This window comes from Chinchilla lanigera, unplaced genomic scaffold (assembly GCF_000276665.1).
Source record: "Chinchilla lanigera isolate Chin_1 unplaced genomic scaffold, ChiLan1.0 scaffold00019, whole genome shotgun sequence".
NCBI lineage: Eukaryota > Metazoa > Chordata > Mammalia > Rodentia > Chinchillidae > Chinchilla > Chinchilla lanigera.
Window position 1 is genome coordinate 6,543,501 of NW_004955420.1, and position 16,644 is coordinate 6,560,144.

At 34.3% G+C, this 16,644-nt stretch overlaps 1 protein-coding gene across 7 annotated transcripts in view; it reads right to left on the reverse strand.

The window, feature by feature from the left end:
- Positions 1-3,028: 3,028 nt before the first annotated feature.
- Tbl1xr1 (transducin (beta)-like 1 X-linked receptor 1) overlaps positions 3,029-16,644 on the reverse strand; it is a 158,953-nt gene continuing 145,337 nt past the window's right edge. For all 7 annotated transcript variants that reach the window (XM_005383024.1, XM_013513515.1, XM_013513512.1 and 4 more), the window contains 4 exons: positions 14,610-14,737; positions 13,436-13,601; positions 8,583-8,684; positions 3,029-7,755 (listed from right to left, as the gene is read on the reverse strand). In XM_005383024.1, the coding sequence (XP_005383081.1) occupies positions 7,729-7,755; positions 8,583-8,684; positions 13,436-13,601; positions 14,610-14,737 (423 nt within the window). In that variant the 3' untranslated portion in view covers positions 3,029-7,728. The remainder of the gene's footprint in view (positions 7,756-8,582; positions 8,685-13,435; positions 13,602-14,609; positions 14,738-16,644) is intronic.

The following is a 16,644-nucleotide window of genomic DNA, read 5'->3' on the forward strand; positions in this document are numbered from 1 at the left end:
GGTGCATCAGAATCAACTGAGTTTTCCTTACATGTATTTACTGCCTACTGCATGCCACAGTAATCAGTGAAAAAATAAAATGTGTATCAAAGAACCTAAATTTTATTGTACAACATGGCCATGAAAAATCAAAAAGGTAACATACAGTGCACTTTATACATCAAGGAATTATGCAATAAGGGCTTCGGAGAGATTAAAACCTTAATCCTTATAACCAAACTATTTACTACCTTGTTTCACCAAAAATAAGACCTAACCACAGGTCAGAAATGTCAGCCTATCTTTGTAATTTTATAGTAACCAATAGGTAGAATAGTGAGGTATGGTCTTCTGCATGACACTGGCACTGCCATGGTCAAGGCCACCTATTAATTACAGCACAAGCTTATTTTATAGGCAGGTCTTATTTTTAGGAAAATGTGGTATCACTAACCGCACTTAATGGATGAGGATACATTAGGTCAAACAGTACTAATGGTTGTGCTCAGATTCATCCTGACAAGTCAGGCAGAATGTGTACTATTAAGTCTTACAGGCATGCTACATCTACAGTATAGGGGAATACTAAGCTAAAATCCCTGATGGTTTCAGTGAGAAAGTACAATCAATGAATATCACGCCATGTCCTCTGTTTTTGTTTTTCTCTAAATTATGCACTAAAAATGTTAAGGACAAGTTTCGAAGTGTTAACAGTAGAGTGTGAACCACTGATGAGCTGGTTAAGAGCTAGCAAAGGGATTTATATGTTGTATGTGAATTTCTTTGTAAGCCTATGTTCTATGTTATAAATAAGCCATGCCAATGATCCCCCTAACCCATCATGGATGCTGTAAAAGAAACACGAATTTAAGTACACTGAGCCAGCGTTACATTTACCTAGTCAGTAGGCAAAGTATAGGGCCAGGCATTTTTAAAGATTCTAATGCACACTCCAAGTTAACACTGTTCAAAAATTAAAATTCACTTACCTCTAATTTAATCTTGATTTATCTTAGCACTTTATTACTTCAGCAGCAGACTTGCTCAACTTCAAGGCTTATACTCACTCTTAAAATATTCAACCATTTCAGCTGGCAATATTAAAAATACACTGTCTTATTAAATTTTATTTGGTGACTTTATACTGTCGTGGTATCCATGGCAAGTGCAGAATTCAGCCTTAACTAGGACAGACTTCCTCCTCTAACTAGCAGAAAATCAGACAATGAACACAGCGGCCTGTGCAAATTAGGCCAATACGTTTATGAAGAAGAGGGTCTGGAATGTGAACTCTTTCAAAATTTTGTCAATTGAACATTGTGGAAGCTGATGTTTTCAGATGTCTGGGGTCAGACCGAGTCCAGTATGACTAGATTTATAATGCAAGAATTTGATTACCTGAGATATTCAAGCAGTGTGTGCGTTTCTCTACCGTAGTGCCGCCAGTGGCTGTCCACCCTATGCCTTTTTGTTCTACCCGGTACACAGCACCACTCAACACTGGATTAATGTGTTAGGCAGCTGTTTTCAAAAACACAATTGTGAATAAATGAAGTAAGAGTTGTGGTATCTTGTTCACTGTAGATTCCACTGGTCCTAGTTCTAAGAATGTATCTTTCCAACTAATCATATAAACCCAACAGCCAAGAAACATTAGTAATTATAATCTGTACTTTACTAAATACTTGTGTTTAATATATTATGTTATAAAGAAGTTACAAGGAAATCCTAAAAAATTTAATACAAAAATATTACAAGTTAGGACAATTAAGCATTGAGATAGGACATTTAAGAAGCATGCAGAAAAGTAGCATAGGGTTAACATTTCATTGTTGACAAAGACCTTTGGTACAGCAGAGAAAAGCGCCATAAAACCACTGTCCACAGGAGCTTTTCCCTCGCTGTATTTTTCAAATGAATATACTGGAAAAACAGTAAACTTTAGACTAAACGGCTATGTATTATAATAGGTAAGAAATCTAATCCATGGTAAAGTATTAGAATTATGAAATTAAAAAGTCCCTTCAATAACTGTTCAAATTAATTTGTTTAACTTCAAGCTCACATGGATTCAAATTCTTAGAAGTACACCACTTTGGAAAAGTATAAAATACAGATTATTAACAATCTATGCCATGCAATAAAAGTTAACCCCTTGAAAATGAACAGCTGTTAGTTTTAGCAACTGCAGTGGCTTCTCTCTAATAAAACATGGTAAGGGTATGCCTGCACTTGTTTCTGTTTAAAGAAATGAAAACGAGAGGTAGGAGGTGTGGAAAAGGCAAAATTTTTCAAAAAGACAGCAAAAAGTATGCTCAATGATTCTTTTTTAAAATGTCCCCAAATAATACTAAAGCAATTGGGATTAAATCTGAAAGGTGTCTTGTTATCTTTTTTCATGGATTATTAGGTTTGTAGTGACACAAACAACTAGTTAAGGACAAAAATAAATTATAATTGGTTTACATGAAGGGAACAATGTAAGGAAGCTGACCTTCCACCCTAAGTATCTTCAACATACTCATTGTTCTGTGCTCAACTGCACGCTAAGCAAACAAATGAAGCAGGCCTCCTTTCATCTGTGAACTAGTACCTTTTAGATATAATAATGATTTTTCAAAATAACTCAAAGTAATTGCTATCCCTTAGCTGATTAGATGCTCTATTATTCTTTAATAAAAAATAGAAAAGAATCCCTTCATTTTAAAAAATCTTATTTCCCGCAAGAAGTAATAAAATAGCAAAATTTGTAATTTCACCTATGGGCTTGTGGTACCTATCCTGGAAAATCATGTTTGTGAAAAACAATGGTCTGGGTTCTGATGGCAGCTATTATTATAATTGGAAACATTAGCAAGGGAGAGAATAGACATGTTATATGAAAACTAACTCAGAACAAAAAGGTTTATTCTACAGAACATTAGAGAAATAAAAGCAATTAGAATGTAAACAAGAAATTGTAAACAATACCATCCCTCTCTCTTAACTAGTAAACAGTCTATACAAACTACATAGATATCAAAGGTTTTATATATGTACACAGCAAACATAATATCAAAATATATTTTATTCTGGACCTCTTTCAGATCTGATTCAAATTACAGTTGTCAAAGCAATACAATGCAAAGGGAAACTGAAACAACAACAACAAAAAATGTGCCTATAAAGGATGAAAAGGGTTATTAGGGACAAATCATTGTGATGTGAAACCAAAATACATCGTAAGTGTAATTAACATGGTCCAGGACAGCATAGAACATCTATATCAGTCTTCCTTACACAATAATCATGAAAACTGAACAATAAAGTTCTTTAACATGTACAAAAAACTGTCATGGGCTGGTTTACACTTTTACAACAGTTTTAAAGTTAACTGGATAACTAAAGAAATGATGCAGACATTTTAATCCAGTGCTATAGGTAGGCTCACAGAATTAGACCCAAAGGATTTGTAAAAATCAAAATGAAAACATAGCTACAATGTCAAAGTCAGGAAAGAAGATTATTTCTGTACTGAAGGATTACAGAGCTACAAAATGCAGTCTGCATGTTTTTATTTGTAATGAGATGGATAAGTACATCAGACTAGATTTAACATGCAGAATGTTTTCTTGAACTTATCCAGAAATTCCAAAGAAAACATCATGAACGGCTGGCTTACTAGGAAAGAAAAATAATATGCCTTAGTTATTCACCCTGCTTCAACACTGTCAACATAAAGGCAGAAATAAAGAACACTATCAATACCTCAGAGCTACTGAAAGAAGACATCAAATTTCTAAATCAGTGTATTAAAAAAGTGAACACTTCCTCGTTTCCACTCCTACATTTAACTAGAATCATGTTTTTAAAAACTCGATATTAAATGTGACACCTCAGAGCTACTACTGGAAGGAGTAATTCATAACTTCCCTACTCTCCTTCCATCCCTGCTGGTTCAGAGAAAGGGGAGAGGGGGAAACAAAAAAACAAAACAGACAAACAAAATCAACAACCAGGGTCTCTTCTGGGTTTGCTGCTATTCCCCAAAATGTTGGCATTTGCTGCCATGCCACAATGTTGGTCCACTGAAGCAGGATTTCTGCGGAAACTGTCAACAGTAATTCACCATATGCAAGTACCGTCCTTCGCATGTGAGAATAAACACAAGTTCTGCGGCAATGTACAATGTGCTTAAGAAAATGAAAATTGTCTTAAAAGAATAAACACTGCATTTGAGATTTATTTTTCTACTTAGTAAAAGTTGTCATTTTTGCTTGTCGCAGTATGATCATTTGTGATTCCTTTAAATAGCAAAAATGCACAGTCCTCTTTAGGCCTCTACTCATTTATAGTTTACATTACTCTTAACAAAATCACTCTACATAAACAGATAGCTCCTTAAAAATAGTACTCTCTCATTAAATCTAATTTGACAGTTTAGGGAAAAAAGGAGTGCTTTATAAGTTAAGTGAAAAAGTACAAATCTTTGGCCTTTCTCTTGACATTTTTATATGTCAAAAAGCAAAAAACCTTCATGTAATTCAATCTAGTGATTACTTTTTGCACCATAATTTGTTTTTTACACCACAAAAGGAGGCACTTTCAGTATCTGTAAAAGATGTTTAATCCTAAGACATACTTACCTAGAGAATAATTAATTAAAACAGAATTTGATACACTCTAAGACCTATTAGGAAATTACCAGTTACCACTTCTAAAAGCCACTTGAAACTCAATGATATTACCTGATTCGCTATAGGGGATTGGAACAAATATAAGAATGTCCTACGTGGAGGAAAAGATACTCCTTTATGACATTTAAGAGTGGCAGCTGCTCTTTCTTTACTCTATTTTAATCAAGGAGTATTCATTCACTTTCCTTTCTGTTTCTCCTTGTAAATTTCTTACAGTAGTGCTACAAGACGATGGTCTACAGTGAACACCACAGAAAGCTACTGGGTTCAACCTGATCTTTCAGGAGGATGTTGTTAAGAAAAAATCGGAAAAATGAGTAAGAACCCAACATAGAACTTTACAGGCTGTGAAACTTTGTCACTTGCAAACATGTTACTGCTCAAATTAGAGACGATCTTATTTTTTTCTACTGGAGCAGCATCGTGGCACATCAGCAGGCAATGATGATGTTGAGAACAGCAGCAAAAACAAACAATTGTATGTTCATGAAGAACCCAAGCCTACAAAACGGATACCTTTCAGAGAAGTTCATACTTAAAAGACCCAAGACTTCAGGATAATAAAGCTCTGCATTTATAATCTTTTATATGTCCTATTGAGACTATTATGCTAAAGTAAAATAGCTAAAGAATTTTAAAAACCAGAAAAGATGACAGTATCATAAAAACATAGCTAGCTGTCTATTTTGGCAGCTATATTGCAGAATTTCTTGCTATCTTTTAATCAGCTGGGGAAAAAAGTCAATAACTGTATGCAAATGAATAAACTGTCCATATCAAAATACAAAACTACTACCAGTAATCACCTCTGACTTTCAGATTTAAGTTCAGTGCAATTGACAAATGCATCACTAAAGGAAAATGCAGCTTAAACATACTCAAAACATTTGTGTCTATTCCTGGGAGCACATTTAAAAATTATTGCACAGATTTTTAAATTTTTATTTATTTTTTTTAAAACAACAACAGAGGTCAACCATAGATGTGGACCTCTAGCAAGAAAAGCAGGATTTCAAGTGCCAGATACTCAGCATATTAGGTTTCCTACATAAGTCACAGGGTAATAAGCTCTAAATATCTCTAATGTGATCCAAAACCCTATAAACAGCTGGCACAAAACCATCATGAATGACTGTCTCTCTGGATGTAAGTTTTAAAAAATATTATTACAGTATCATAGTCCCCACTAACAACAACTGGGGCACATATAACAATGTATTGTGAAATTAAGTGTATTGACTCTCTGACCAATAGCAAATGCTACCCTACCTTAGTAAAACCAAGACTTGCTTCAATCAATGCTGTTTTGTAAAATAGCAAAACAACAAATGCGCAAATCAAAGCTGCATTACTTGGGTTAAATCAGTTTCTACTTAAACTTAGAACTCAGGCTAAAATTTTAGCAGTAAAGGCCTCAAAGTAATTAGTGACAGGAACAGGGTTCTGAATTTGCTAAGCTTGGTAACAAGCAACTACTTCATCAAAAATTTTTAAGGTATAAATTTGACAACTATTTTCTTCTAACTTGACACTCGGTTATTTTAATCATGACAAACCCTGTTAATACACATACGCATGGCCTCATGCTAACATTTATCTGTATATTTTAGTTTTAGTTGCATGAGCACAAGGAAATTTGATACCTATTTCTTTCACAAAAGACTTGATATAAACAGAGTAAAAGACATGATATAGTAGTGATTACCGGAAAAAAATAGCAGCTTAAATCTATCTATACTTGAAAAAATGTAGTCGCAAGTACCACAAACGCAGATTCAGAGCAGCAGGGCGGTTAGTGCAATTATACTTTTGAAAACAATTCAGAGTCACTGCTATTTAAAAACACCGTGAAGCAAGTCTTTTATTTTAAAGATTGTTTTTCAAACTAAGGTAGCAAACATTTTGCCATGTGATGGCAGTGTTATATGCCGTTATCTTGCTTTGTATAAAGAAAAATAACATGAGAGATTTTCAATACTGGAGTTTGGTTACGTTACATAGTTAAGCTTCTATACAGAATGATGGACACTTTGAGAAGCTAATCCTTATCCAGAAATATTTTAATCTCTTAGAAAACAAAGCAAAACAAACAAAAAAATCCAAAACTACTTTGCTCCTTTTCACAATAGTGCACATTTTAACCATAATTTAGTTATGGCTACAAAACATCAGAAGATTTTTTTTAAATGTATCTTCTCTATGGTATTTTAAAAAAAATTTTTGTGCCCTTCTAGTCTTTAATTGGCAGAAATGTCCCAAAAAAGAAGCTACTGTATTTAAGCCACATCACCAAAAACAAGAAAACAAACAAACAAAAAAACCACAAAAAATAGAGCATAATACCCTTTTACTGATGTGTCTTACAGATTCACATGACCGAAGTCAAGTTTTCATTTAATTTCCAATTCCCTCTTTAACAATATGCACCAATTGAATATATGCTCTGAGAGCCATAAAATGTACCAAACATCTACCTCTTCAAAAAGAATGCATAAAAGTATTTTTAAGAATTTTTTGTTGTTTAAAAGGTGAAAAAAATATAAAGAAACTGATTCACTCCCTTACTTCATGCATCCATAATCTAAACCAAAAACAAAATTTAAAAGCAAGAACAAACTACTGCTGCAAGTTTTTATAAGTCCATTTTCTCTGTACATACAAACTGCTCACTACCGAAGGGAAAAAAAGAATATAATCCATGGTGTCTGCTGATTCAAAGGGAAGAAACAAGGCTGTCATTAGTATCCCAAAACTGGTACATGTATGGTCTGCTTTTATAAGGTATATTTCTTTCTCTCTTCTGTTTTTCATATCCAAAACTTCTAAATGCTATTTTAGGGGCACAGCAGATTAGATTCCAGCACTTGGTGAACAGAATTCACAAGCTGTGACAAAACTCTGTCATCTTCAGGGTGCAATTTTGTTTATACACACTGTATGTATATATTTCTTTTAGACTTGGCTGTAGTGGACTGGCCATGGTTCAGGTGGGACTATAGCAGTACATGGGTGGGGACAGTCATTTTGGCTATGTACACATTCATAGTCGGTCCATGGCTTCCAACTAGTAGCGCTATTTCCGAAGGTCTAATACACAAACCTGTAAGAAATTAAAAGGAGAATTTTATTGTACGTTTCAAGTTTAAACCTCTTATAGTACAGTTGGAATCTGTTTCTAAGTTTTGTGTTCATAATACCAATGAAGTATTATCATGGAAATGTGGACTTAGCCAACAGAAGTTAGACTTATGGTCTAAGTAAGTGGAGGAAACAATCATGAGTTAACACTACAAGGACAAAAAAACCCAGGAGTTACTCTGGTAATTAAAAAGTAGAAAAAAAAATTCACACAAAATTTTCTAGGACCCTAGTGAATAATATCACATATTACATTAAGCTACAGCTTCAGTACATAGAAAACTGCTATATTCTTTTCTTGTTCTCCTTGCTTTTAGAACTCTGGAAGCTGTAATTGGTATTTTTGTGCTTTCTTTTTTTTTTTGCTGTTTTTTTTTTTTTTTTAATGCCAATTTCATCCTGAACATTCAACATCACATACTCATTAATGCAGGAGCCAACTATCTCTAACATCTCTTCCTTAAGCCAAAACTTGTAGAAGTAGGCATGAATTCGTATCACTCTCAGAGTGATACCCCACTGTACTCAACCTCATTAATAAAGACCTACAAAAAACCTCTTCATTACTTGATTATGAGGACACTGGTTTGACAAAGAGAATCTTAATTTTGCTTACACTATTTGAATGCAAGGAACATGAAAAGTATATGGCCTTCAGAAGAAAGGAAAGTAAGTACCATATCTTAAATTTAGTTTGCAGAGAATACTCTTGTATTCACCACCACAATAAACCACATTCCAATGTGCACACACAAACACCACTCTTTAGAAACACTATGCTATACTTACTGAACCATCCGATGCACTGGCTCCAACTTTGTCTCCTGCTGCATTCCAGCAAACTTCAAAGATTCCACCTGTTCCCCTATAGCTGTGAACTAGAGCACCTGTCTAAAAAAAGGAAACACAGAACATTAAAATCATTGCAGTTAGTTCAAACAGTGAGATAAAAAACACTACATAGCTTTATTTTTATTGGCCAGAGGTAGAACTTAGCTTCAAGGCCAAAATAAGTGCAAGTTTTGAAATGTTAGAAGGTGATACAGAGGCTGGGGATTTAACTCAGCGGCACAGCGCCTGCCTGGCAAGCGTAAGGTCGTGAGTTTGACTCCCGATACTGGAAAAAAAAACCCCAAAAACCGAAAAAAAAAAAAAAAAAAAAAAGTGATACAATTTTTTTTATGGAAAGGTAATATCAGCCTGTTCTCAAAAGATTACTGTAACATACTCAGTTTCTCCAGTGCTGATGACCACTCATGGCTATAGGTATCTTTGGCTTTACAGACACAGCTACAAGGAAACTCTGAGTGTACAACATGAAAAACATTTTTGTTGTTATGCTGAAGGGTGCATGAGTTCTGCCAATATACCTAGGAACAAAATTTATTCAGAATTTCTTTTGACAAAACATCCTAGAGGAAGTATAACAAACTACTAAAGATAACTCTAATGTAAGTCTGTTGTTTATACTATATGTGGATCAGGGACAACTGAAAGAAGACACTAAAGAATATAAGGATTTACACGTTATTCTTGAATGATGTTACAAACTGAAAAAAAGAGGAACACTAACAATTTCATCATTAATTTAGCTGAAACACCATTATTTTATTCTTTTGGCAATAAAAACAAATCACTGAGCTGCCAATGAAGAATTAAAACTCAGCCCAAAAAAATATATGACAAAGGCATCTATTAAATATAGCAGATATCAGAGGCCCTGCTGTGAGAACTAGAAAACAAAAACTGTGCTTCTGGAGCATTGTTCTGGACAAACTCACGTGACGCCTGCAGCTTTATGACAACCTAAAAATTCAAGCTAGAGATGGTAGACAGAGCTACTTAAAAATAACATGGTAGTGAGCCATACACTTCGCAGTTCTCAATATAGCCCACCCAAGTTAAACCCTGGGTTGTTTTCCTTTGCTTTCTTCTGCAAATTCAGCCTGGTTTAGGTGGCACAAACCACAGATGCACTACTGTAGCTCATCAGATTGGGAGGGTCCAATTGTTTCTTATTAGATTCTCATAATCTGAGATTAATTAAAAAAAAATCTGAGCGTAGTAGGTCTTGAATATCTGAGGTTACTAAAGAAAGGAATGGTACCAACAAAATCTGAAGTCTGTTAAGGTACAGAAAACAAAATGTGTAGTTGACCTATAATAGTCTTACAATCTGCATTTGGGGTTAAAAATGAAACATTTTCTTTCAAAAGCAATTACCAACCATTAAGCTTAAATGGGCAATAATGAACCAACAATGTACGGTTAACAAGGCAATGCTATAACATTAAAAGGCCAATGAGTCAGATCACCAAATCTGTATATACTTAAAAAGGACAATTACCAGTCCAGTGCTCAGGTAACACATTATCCAAGTAATGAAAGGAAAATAAACTATTTGTAGGTATGTCACAAAGAAAATGACTTTCTTATGTATTAAAAAGTTGTCTGATCCATTTCACTACTTACAAAATTAAGTTTAAAACAAAGTAAAATAAGATTTTTATAAACAATAGTTACACAGCAAAATAATATGAATAGCTGGTCAAATGTCCCTAAAGGTCTAGCAGTTATCTTCCATTAGCACATCCAAATTTCATGAAAACTAACCAACAACTACTACATAAAGGAATATATTTTTAGAGACATGTCATTCATAGCAATATAAACTATAAGGTACCTCAGGATAAATTAAGAAAAAAGGATAGACAATCTTTATCGAGAAATTATAAAACTTTACCAAAGGAATAAAAGACAAATGGAGACATAACATTTATGGGTAATAAAGTCAATGATAACAATTTCCCCTCTAACTTCAAAGCAATCATAAACAAAATACAGAATTGTAATCTTTTTCAGAAATACTGAAGATTACTATGCCAAGAACAGAAAAGCAACTCTGACAAATAATGAAAGACTTATATGTTGAGTTATTTTCTTAGATTCAGGTATATACGAAAGTTATCAATGGAATAAAAGAAAATCTGTAAACACACACTGTGTTTATAAATGTGGAAAAGATGAAAGTGGCACCACAAAGAGCAGCTAATGAATGGTCCCGAAACAACTCTCTGTGTGGAAGGGTCACATATCCGACCCTTACATCATATACAAAACCAATTCCAAAGGGCTTAGAAACATAAAGCTGAAATACTTAACAAAAAGCTTCCAGAGCCCTTAGTGACATTTATATAAAGAAAAATATTAAACTATGAACAGTACTAATCAAATAAAAAAAAAAGACTGATAAATCTGAACACTGACATTAAAAGCATCTATCAGGAAGATGAAAGACCCAGGAGATAGCTACCATCCATATAACCAAGAGTGCAGAGACCACTAGCTAAATCAAAACTGCCAGAAGGAAAAGACATAAGAAAATGAGGGCACAGTGTTCTATGAATTCACTACACTGAAAAAGACAATGTCCAACTAGACACTGAACATCTGAAAAAAAATTTAAACTCACAAATAATCAAGGAAGAACAAATTAAAAGAGTATTATTTCACAGCCCTCAACCTGGAAAAATGGGGTAATCTTAGAAGAGAAGAAAACAGGAAATCCTTTTTCGGGTGTTGAATACTGCCATTAGAAATGTAAATCATATTGAGTACTCTGGAGAACAATTTGGCATATATTCTTTAATAGGCCCATAATTTCCATTTATTTACACACACACAGACACACACACACAAAAAATCATCAGACACCTTCATTCATTTGCAGAGGGTATGTGCAACAATGTTCAAACTACTACTCAAGACAATCCTCTAGCGCAGTCAAACCATCATTCCAGATCTATCTTCATGTGACTTCAATCCAACAACTATAAAGGGATACAAAATGCAAGCCTGAAAACATATATACCCCCTTCAGGACTGCTATAAGCTCTACAAAGGAAGAGGAGAAAGCAAAGAGGTAAAACCTTAGCTATATCTATATAACATTTTACTGTAAAAATAGGAAAGACCTACAACAAGAGTGGCAAAAAGTTCCTCTCAAATTTAGTCAACAGATGTATGAATATTTGTACTATTATTATCTGGTATCTCAGTTCATGAATTTGATTCTTTTCACAGTTCAGGTTGCAAATCGAGTTGGATGAGATGTTGACCCTGTAGGGAAATTTCATCAAGTTTTTATCCAGTTTGGTTTGTGACCAGAATCGTGGAAAGAACTGAGATCATGAACTGAGGCATGACTGTATCTGTCTGAAATAACTATAAAGTGAAAATGAACAACAAAAGACTAACAAAGATACATGGAAATTTATATTATTTATATTTAGACTGATTTTCACAAACATTCAATTATTGTTCAGTTTTTAAGATGTAAAAGTATGCAATTTCTCCAGAAGTACAAAGCTATAATTTGGAAATAATTTTTCAAACATATATATTGTAGTTAATGAACATACCTGGCACAGGCATATACTCATAAAAACAGAAAACAGAAGCAGATACAAAAGTAATGCCAAAATATTACAGTAGTCATTTTTATCTTAAAATTTTATTCAAAATATTCAAAGATTCAGGCTTATTAACTAGGAAAGGTTTACAATTAGGAAAGGTTTACAATTTACAAAAGGCTTAGTTTTGTAGTACACAAAAAAGCTCCTAGAATTCAGACTGATAGCCCAGTTCAGAAAGGAAGAACATAATCAGAATGCACAGAAATCTTAATGTGAGCCCTTACAAGTTAGAAAAAAGGTTTCTCAACCTCATTTCTAAGAAAAATATAAATTTAAGGCTACACAAATACCTAATTTTTCACCTGTAAACTGGACGTTCTCCTTTATTACTAGAGGAAGCATAAAATGGAAGAAAAACAAACAAAAACAACCCACAGACTGCTTTAAGAAGGAACTCAAAGAAAACTAGTAACAAAAAGCTACTTGAGGACACAGCCAGGAAAGGAAGCAAAATTTCTCAGTGTAGAGCTATATATATAATGTTTGGATTTATTCTGAACCACACAAATGTATAACTTAATCAAAAAATACTTGGAAGTGATGATTCATAAAAGCTAATTTGTGAAAAAAAAATGGCAGTGATCAGCTGCAACCAAGAAAATGACTCACAGTAACTTACTCCATTTGTCCTATGAAGAAAAGGCTGAGCGTAGGGACTGCTGTTAAATAAACAGCGGACGGAGCAAAACGACTAGAAGATTTTTTAAAACCAACCAACCAACCAACCAACAGGCTATTTTCTCTATTTGTAGGAATTTCTAAACCCTGTCCCTGAAAAGGTCGTATAGTTATATCTCTGATAAATTATGTTTAGCTGTAAAATCCTGTCTTTTCATAATTTTTTTACTCATCTATAGCTCCTTTAAACATAATTCTTTTAGAAAATGTCATTTATCTAAACAAATACATCTTAAACTCAGTCTAATAAGTAATCATAAATAATATAACGCCTTATCTAAATTCTGGTCTACATACCAAAATATAATTTTGTTTGGTTTGATGTTTACTTAGCTGTAAACTTCTCCAAAATACACTTTTCTGTTTTTAAAAATAAGCATTAACCTAATGCCACATATCGAATAACAAACAGGGAAGGAGACTGACTGCACAGACAAATTTCTAACTAAGCTAACTAAATAGGAATATGCGGCCATTTGAGTAACATACCTGTGTGTTCCAGATGTGCACACATTTGTCAAAAGAACCGCTTGCCAGGTATCTGCCATCAGGACTGAAAGCTACACTGTACACAGGCTCTTGGTGTTTTGTCAAAGTATGGATGCAAATCCCTCGGTCTACATCCCATAACCTAACAGTAGAATCGAAGGATGCACTGAAAAGGGAAAGAAAATAAGCAATAAAATACAAGCAATAAAGTACTCTCCTAGCTTTGTCCCTCAACTTCCCTTATTCTGCTCCCAAACAGCTAACAAACTCTAGGAGAAACAGACTGGACTGTAAGATTTAGTATTCTGGAAACTGGACACTAAGAGAAACAAGTACTTTAAGGAATTTCCAGGTCCCTGAATTGGGAGTATCATTGAGCTAATTATTGTATTCTTTTCTTTAAATAAGCCCTATTTTATGGATTCATGGTTCTCAACACCAAATTGACCAAGTTTTAAAGTTCATCTCTTTTTTAATGTTTTACTAGTATATTTTTAATTTATTTTTTTGATTTATACATGTTTGCTGGACATAAAGTTTACGTTCGTCATAGGGAGCAGGTTCGTGCACACAACACGTTTCCTTCTTTTAGTCCCCTTCCTCTTGCCAACCAACATGTCTGCACTACATGACTACATTGGTCTGTGGGGAGCTGCTACACATACATCACACAATTTCTTCTTCCTTCCCTCTCCCTCCTCTCTCTCCAGCTCTTGATCCCGTTCCCACTGGAGAAAGATCTATTTCCTATTATCTTTTATTTTCTTCTTTTCAGAGTACTAAAGGATAAACTTGAGCCATTTGTATGAGAATGGATGGATACACCTTGAGTGAATTAAATGAGACACATAAACTTAAATATCACATGGTTCCTCTTCTGTAAGTTCATCTCTTTTTTATAAGTAGCTGATGAAACTACTGTACTATGCTTCAATCACTTCAGTTTTAACCAAAATTCAGTACCAGTCAATATTTGATTATCATCATCCAGAAAAAACAAATTACCATTGGAAATACCACTAATAAAATGCCACATTTGGAGGTTCTTATTAAAAAATATGTTTCTTGTAGGATACATTCCCATTTCATAGAATTTTTCTTAATTTTCTGTCACATTTGTAAGAAGTTTTATTTGATAGAAGAGTCATAAAAGGAAAAGTAAAGAAATTATCACCTTGCTAACATAAGGTTGGCATTTGGATTATTTGTCCCTGGTCCTGTTGGACTCCACTTAATAGTGTAAATTTCTTTATTATGTGCTTGCAAATCATGGACACAATTGTCTTGTTTCATACTCCATATCTAAACAAGAAAGACATAAAGAAATGTATAGTTTTTTCATACATTTGGTTTATTTAAATCAACCTTACCAGTCTAAAATACAAGTGCTACTAAATAAATAATTATAAAAGTCAAAGGAATAGCTACAAATGAATTTAAATGAACATATTACTATACATCTTTCTATGAAGAATGATAAACTTGTTTTCACTTCTTTAAAAAAAATATTCACTTCTGAGGGGTGAGGGGATGAAAACTGAACTGCAGTTGTTCTAAAATTAGATAGTGTCAGATGGCACACATTTTATATTCAAGAAGTTCCCTGATCTTAAAATGTTTAACTCATGGTTTCTAAGCTGTCTCAAATAAAAGCCCTACGCTATAACTTGCTCTAACAATGCAGAATCAAGAAAACTTCACAGATGTGAAAATAAGTAAGCAACTTACAGATAATGTAATGATGAATCATACAGAACTAATGAAAAGTAACAGATACAACAATTACAGTTAAAAAATGAGTAAGTACGGAATAAACCTTTCCTAAGATTTTTACAAGTATGTATTATCTTTTAACAAAATATCTGCAGTATTTCTGGTAATCATTCAATACAGACATGAGGGTGGGAAGATTTTGCAGCATTTTGCCAAACACACACAACAACCCCAGTGGCCAACGAAAAAACAAAAATTAGCTAGAATTCACATATGGAATGTAACTAATAAGAGATAATGAAGTGGTATCATAGTGTTTTTGTAGCTTAGGTTTTTATAACTCCTGTAAATTAATCAAAAACATGTTTCTAGAACTTATTAGACTAGTAACATGTGGCACTGCTGGCATTCTGATTTCTTGAAATATTCTGCTCTATATACAATCTCCTCACTTTATTTCTTTTCGGTTTCCTTTTACAAGTTCATCCTTCTTGCTCTGGTAATTCTTAAGTTTCTTAAGGTTTATCTGCTATTCTCTGTCCTCAGAAAATGGCTCCACTACACATCATCTATCTCGTTTCTAACAAGAACTGTTCTTTTCCTAACTGTGGTATGTGATGGGCTTAAGTGAAAGACACCTGTTTTTCTTTTAGCCACACAATAAGGAAAAAAAATCCCTGTGGAGATGTGGGTGTGGGCTGTGTCCACCAGCTGTAAGGTTCTCTGATACATGTTTCACAGCAAGGATATTACACATTCATACCACGGTAAATATCAAATGAACACAAATCATAAAATTTTAATCAAATCCACAAATTTACAAAGATCTTGAGGATTTAGAGATCAGATTTTACGTGTGAACCAACTTTAACTGCACCACATCTGACTTCCTAATAGTGAAAACAAGTTACAGCGTCACATTTATTTTTTATTTTTTTACTTTTTTGGTCTTCTTTGAGACAGGGTCTCGCTATGCAGTTCAGGTTGGCCTTGAGCTCACTTTGTAGCCCAGGCTGGTCTTGAACTTGCAGCTGGTCCTCCTGCCTCAGCCTCCAGAGTGCTGGGATTACAGGTGTGCACCACCACACCCAGCTCTCTTATATTTTTGAAGATTAATTTTGTACAGCAACTCGACTGAGCTAGGCTGTATGCAAATATTTGATTAAACATTATTTCTTGGTATTTCTGAATTAGAAACAAGTAAAGCAGTTTGCCTTTCCCAGTGTGGGACGGCACTGTCTGGATCTGGTGAGGTAAGGGCCTGAATAAAACAAAAGGGCCAAGAAGGTGAGCTTCTCTCCTCCAGCCTGACTGTTACGCCAAAACCCTGATCTTGTGCCCTTGGATCGTAACACCACTGACGCTGCTGGTTCTCAAGGCTGTGTTCCACCCAGAACTAAAGCACTGGCTTTCCAAGGCCAGCAGCTCGCAGAGAGGAGCGTGTGGGCCTGCTCAGCCTACCAAGCACACGCACCAATTCTTTGTAAGTCTGTTCT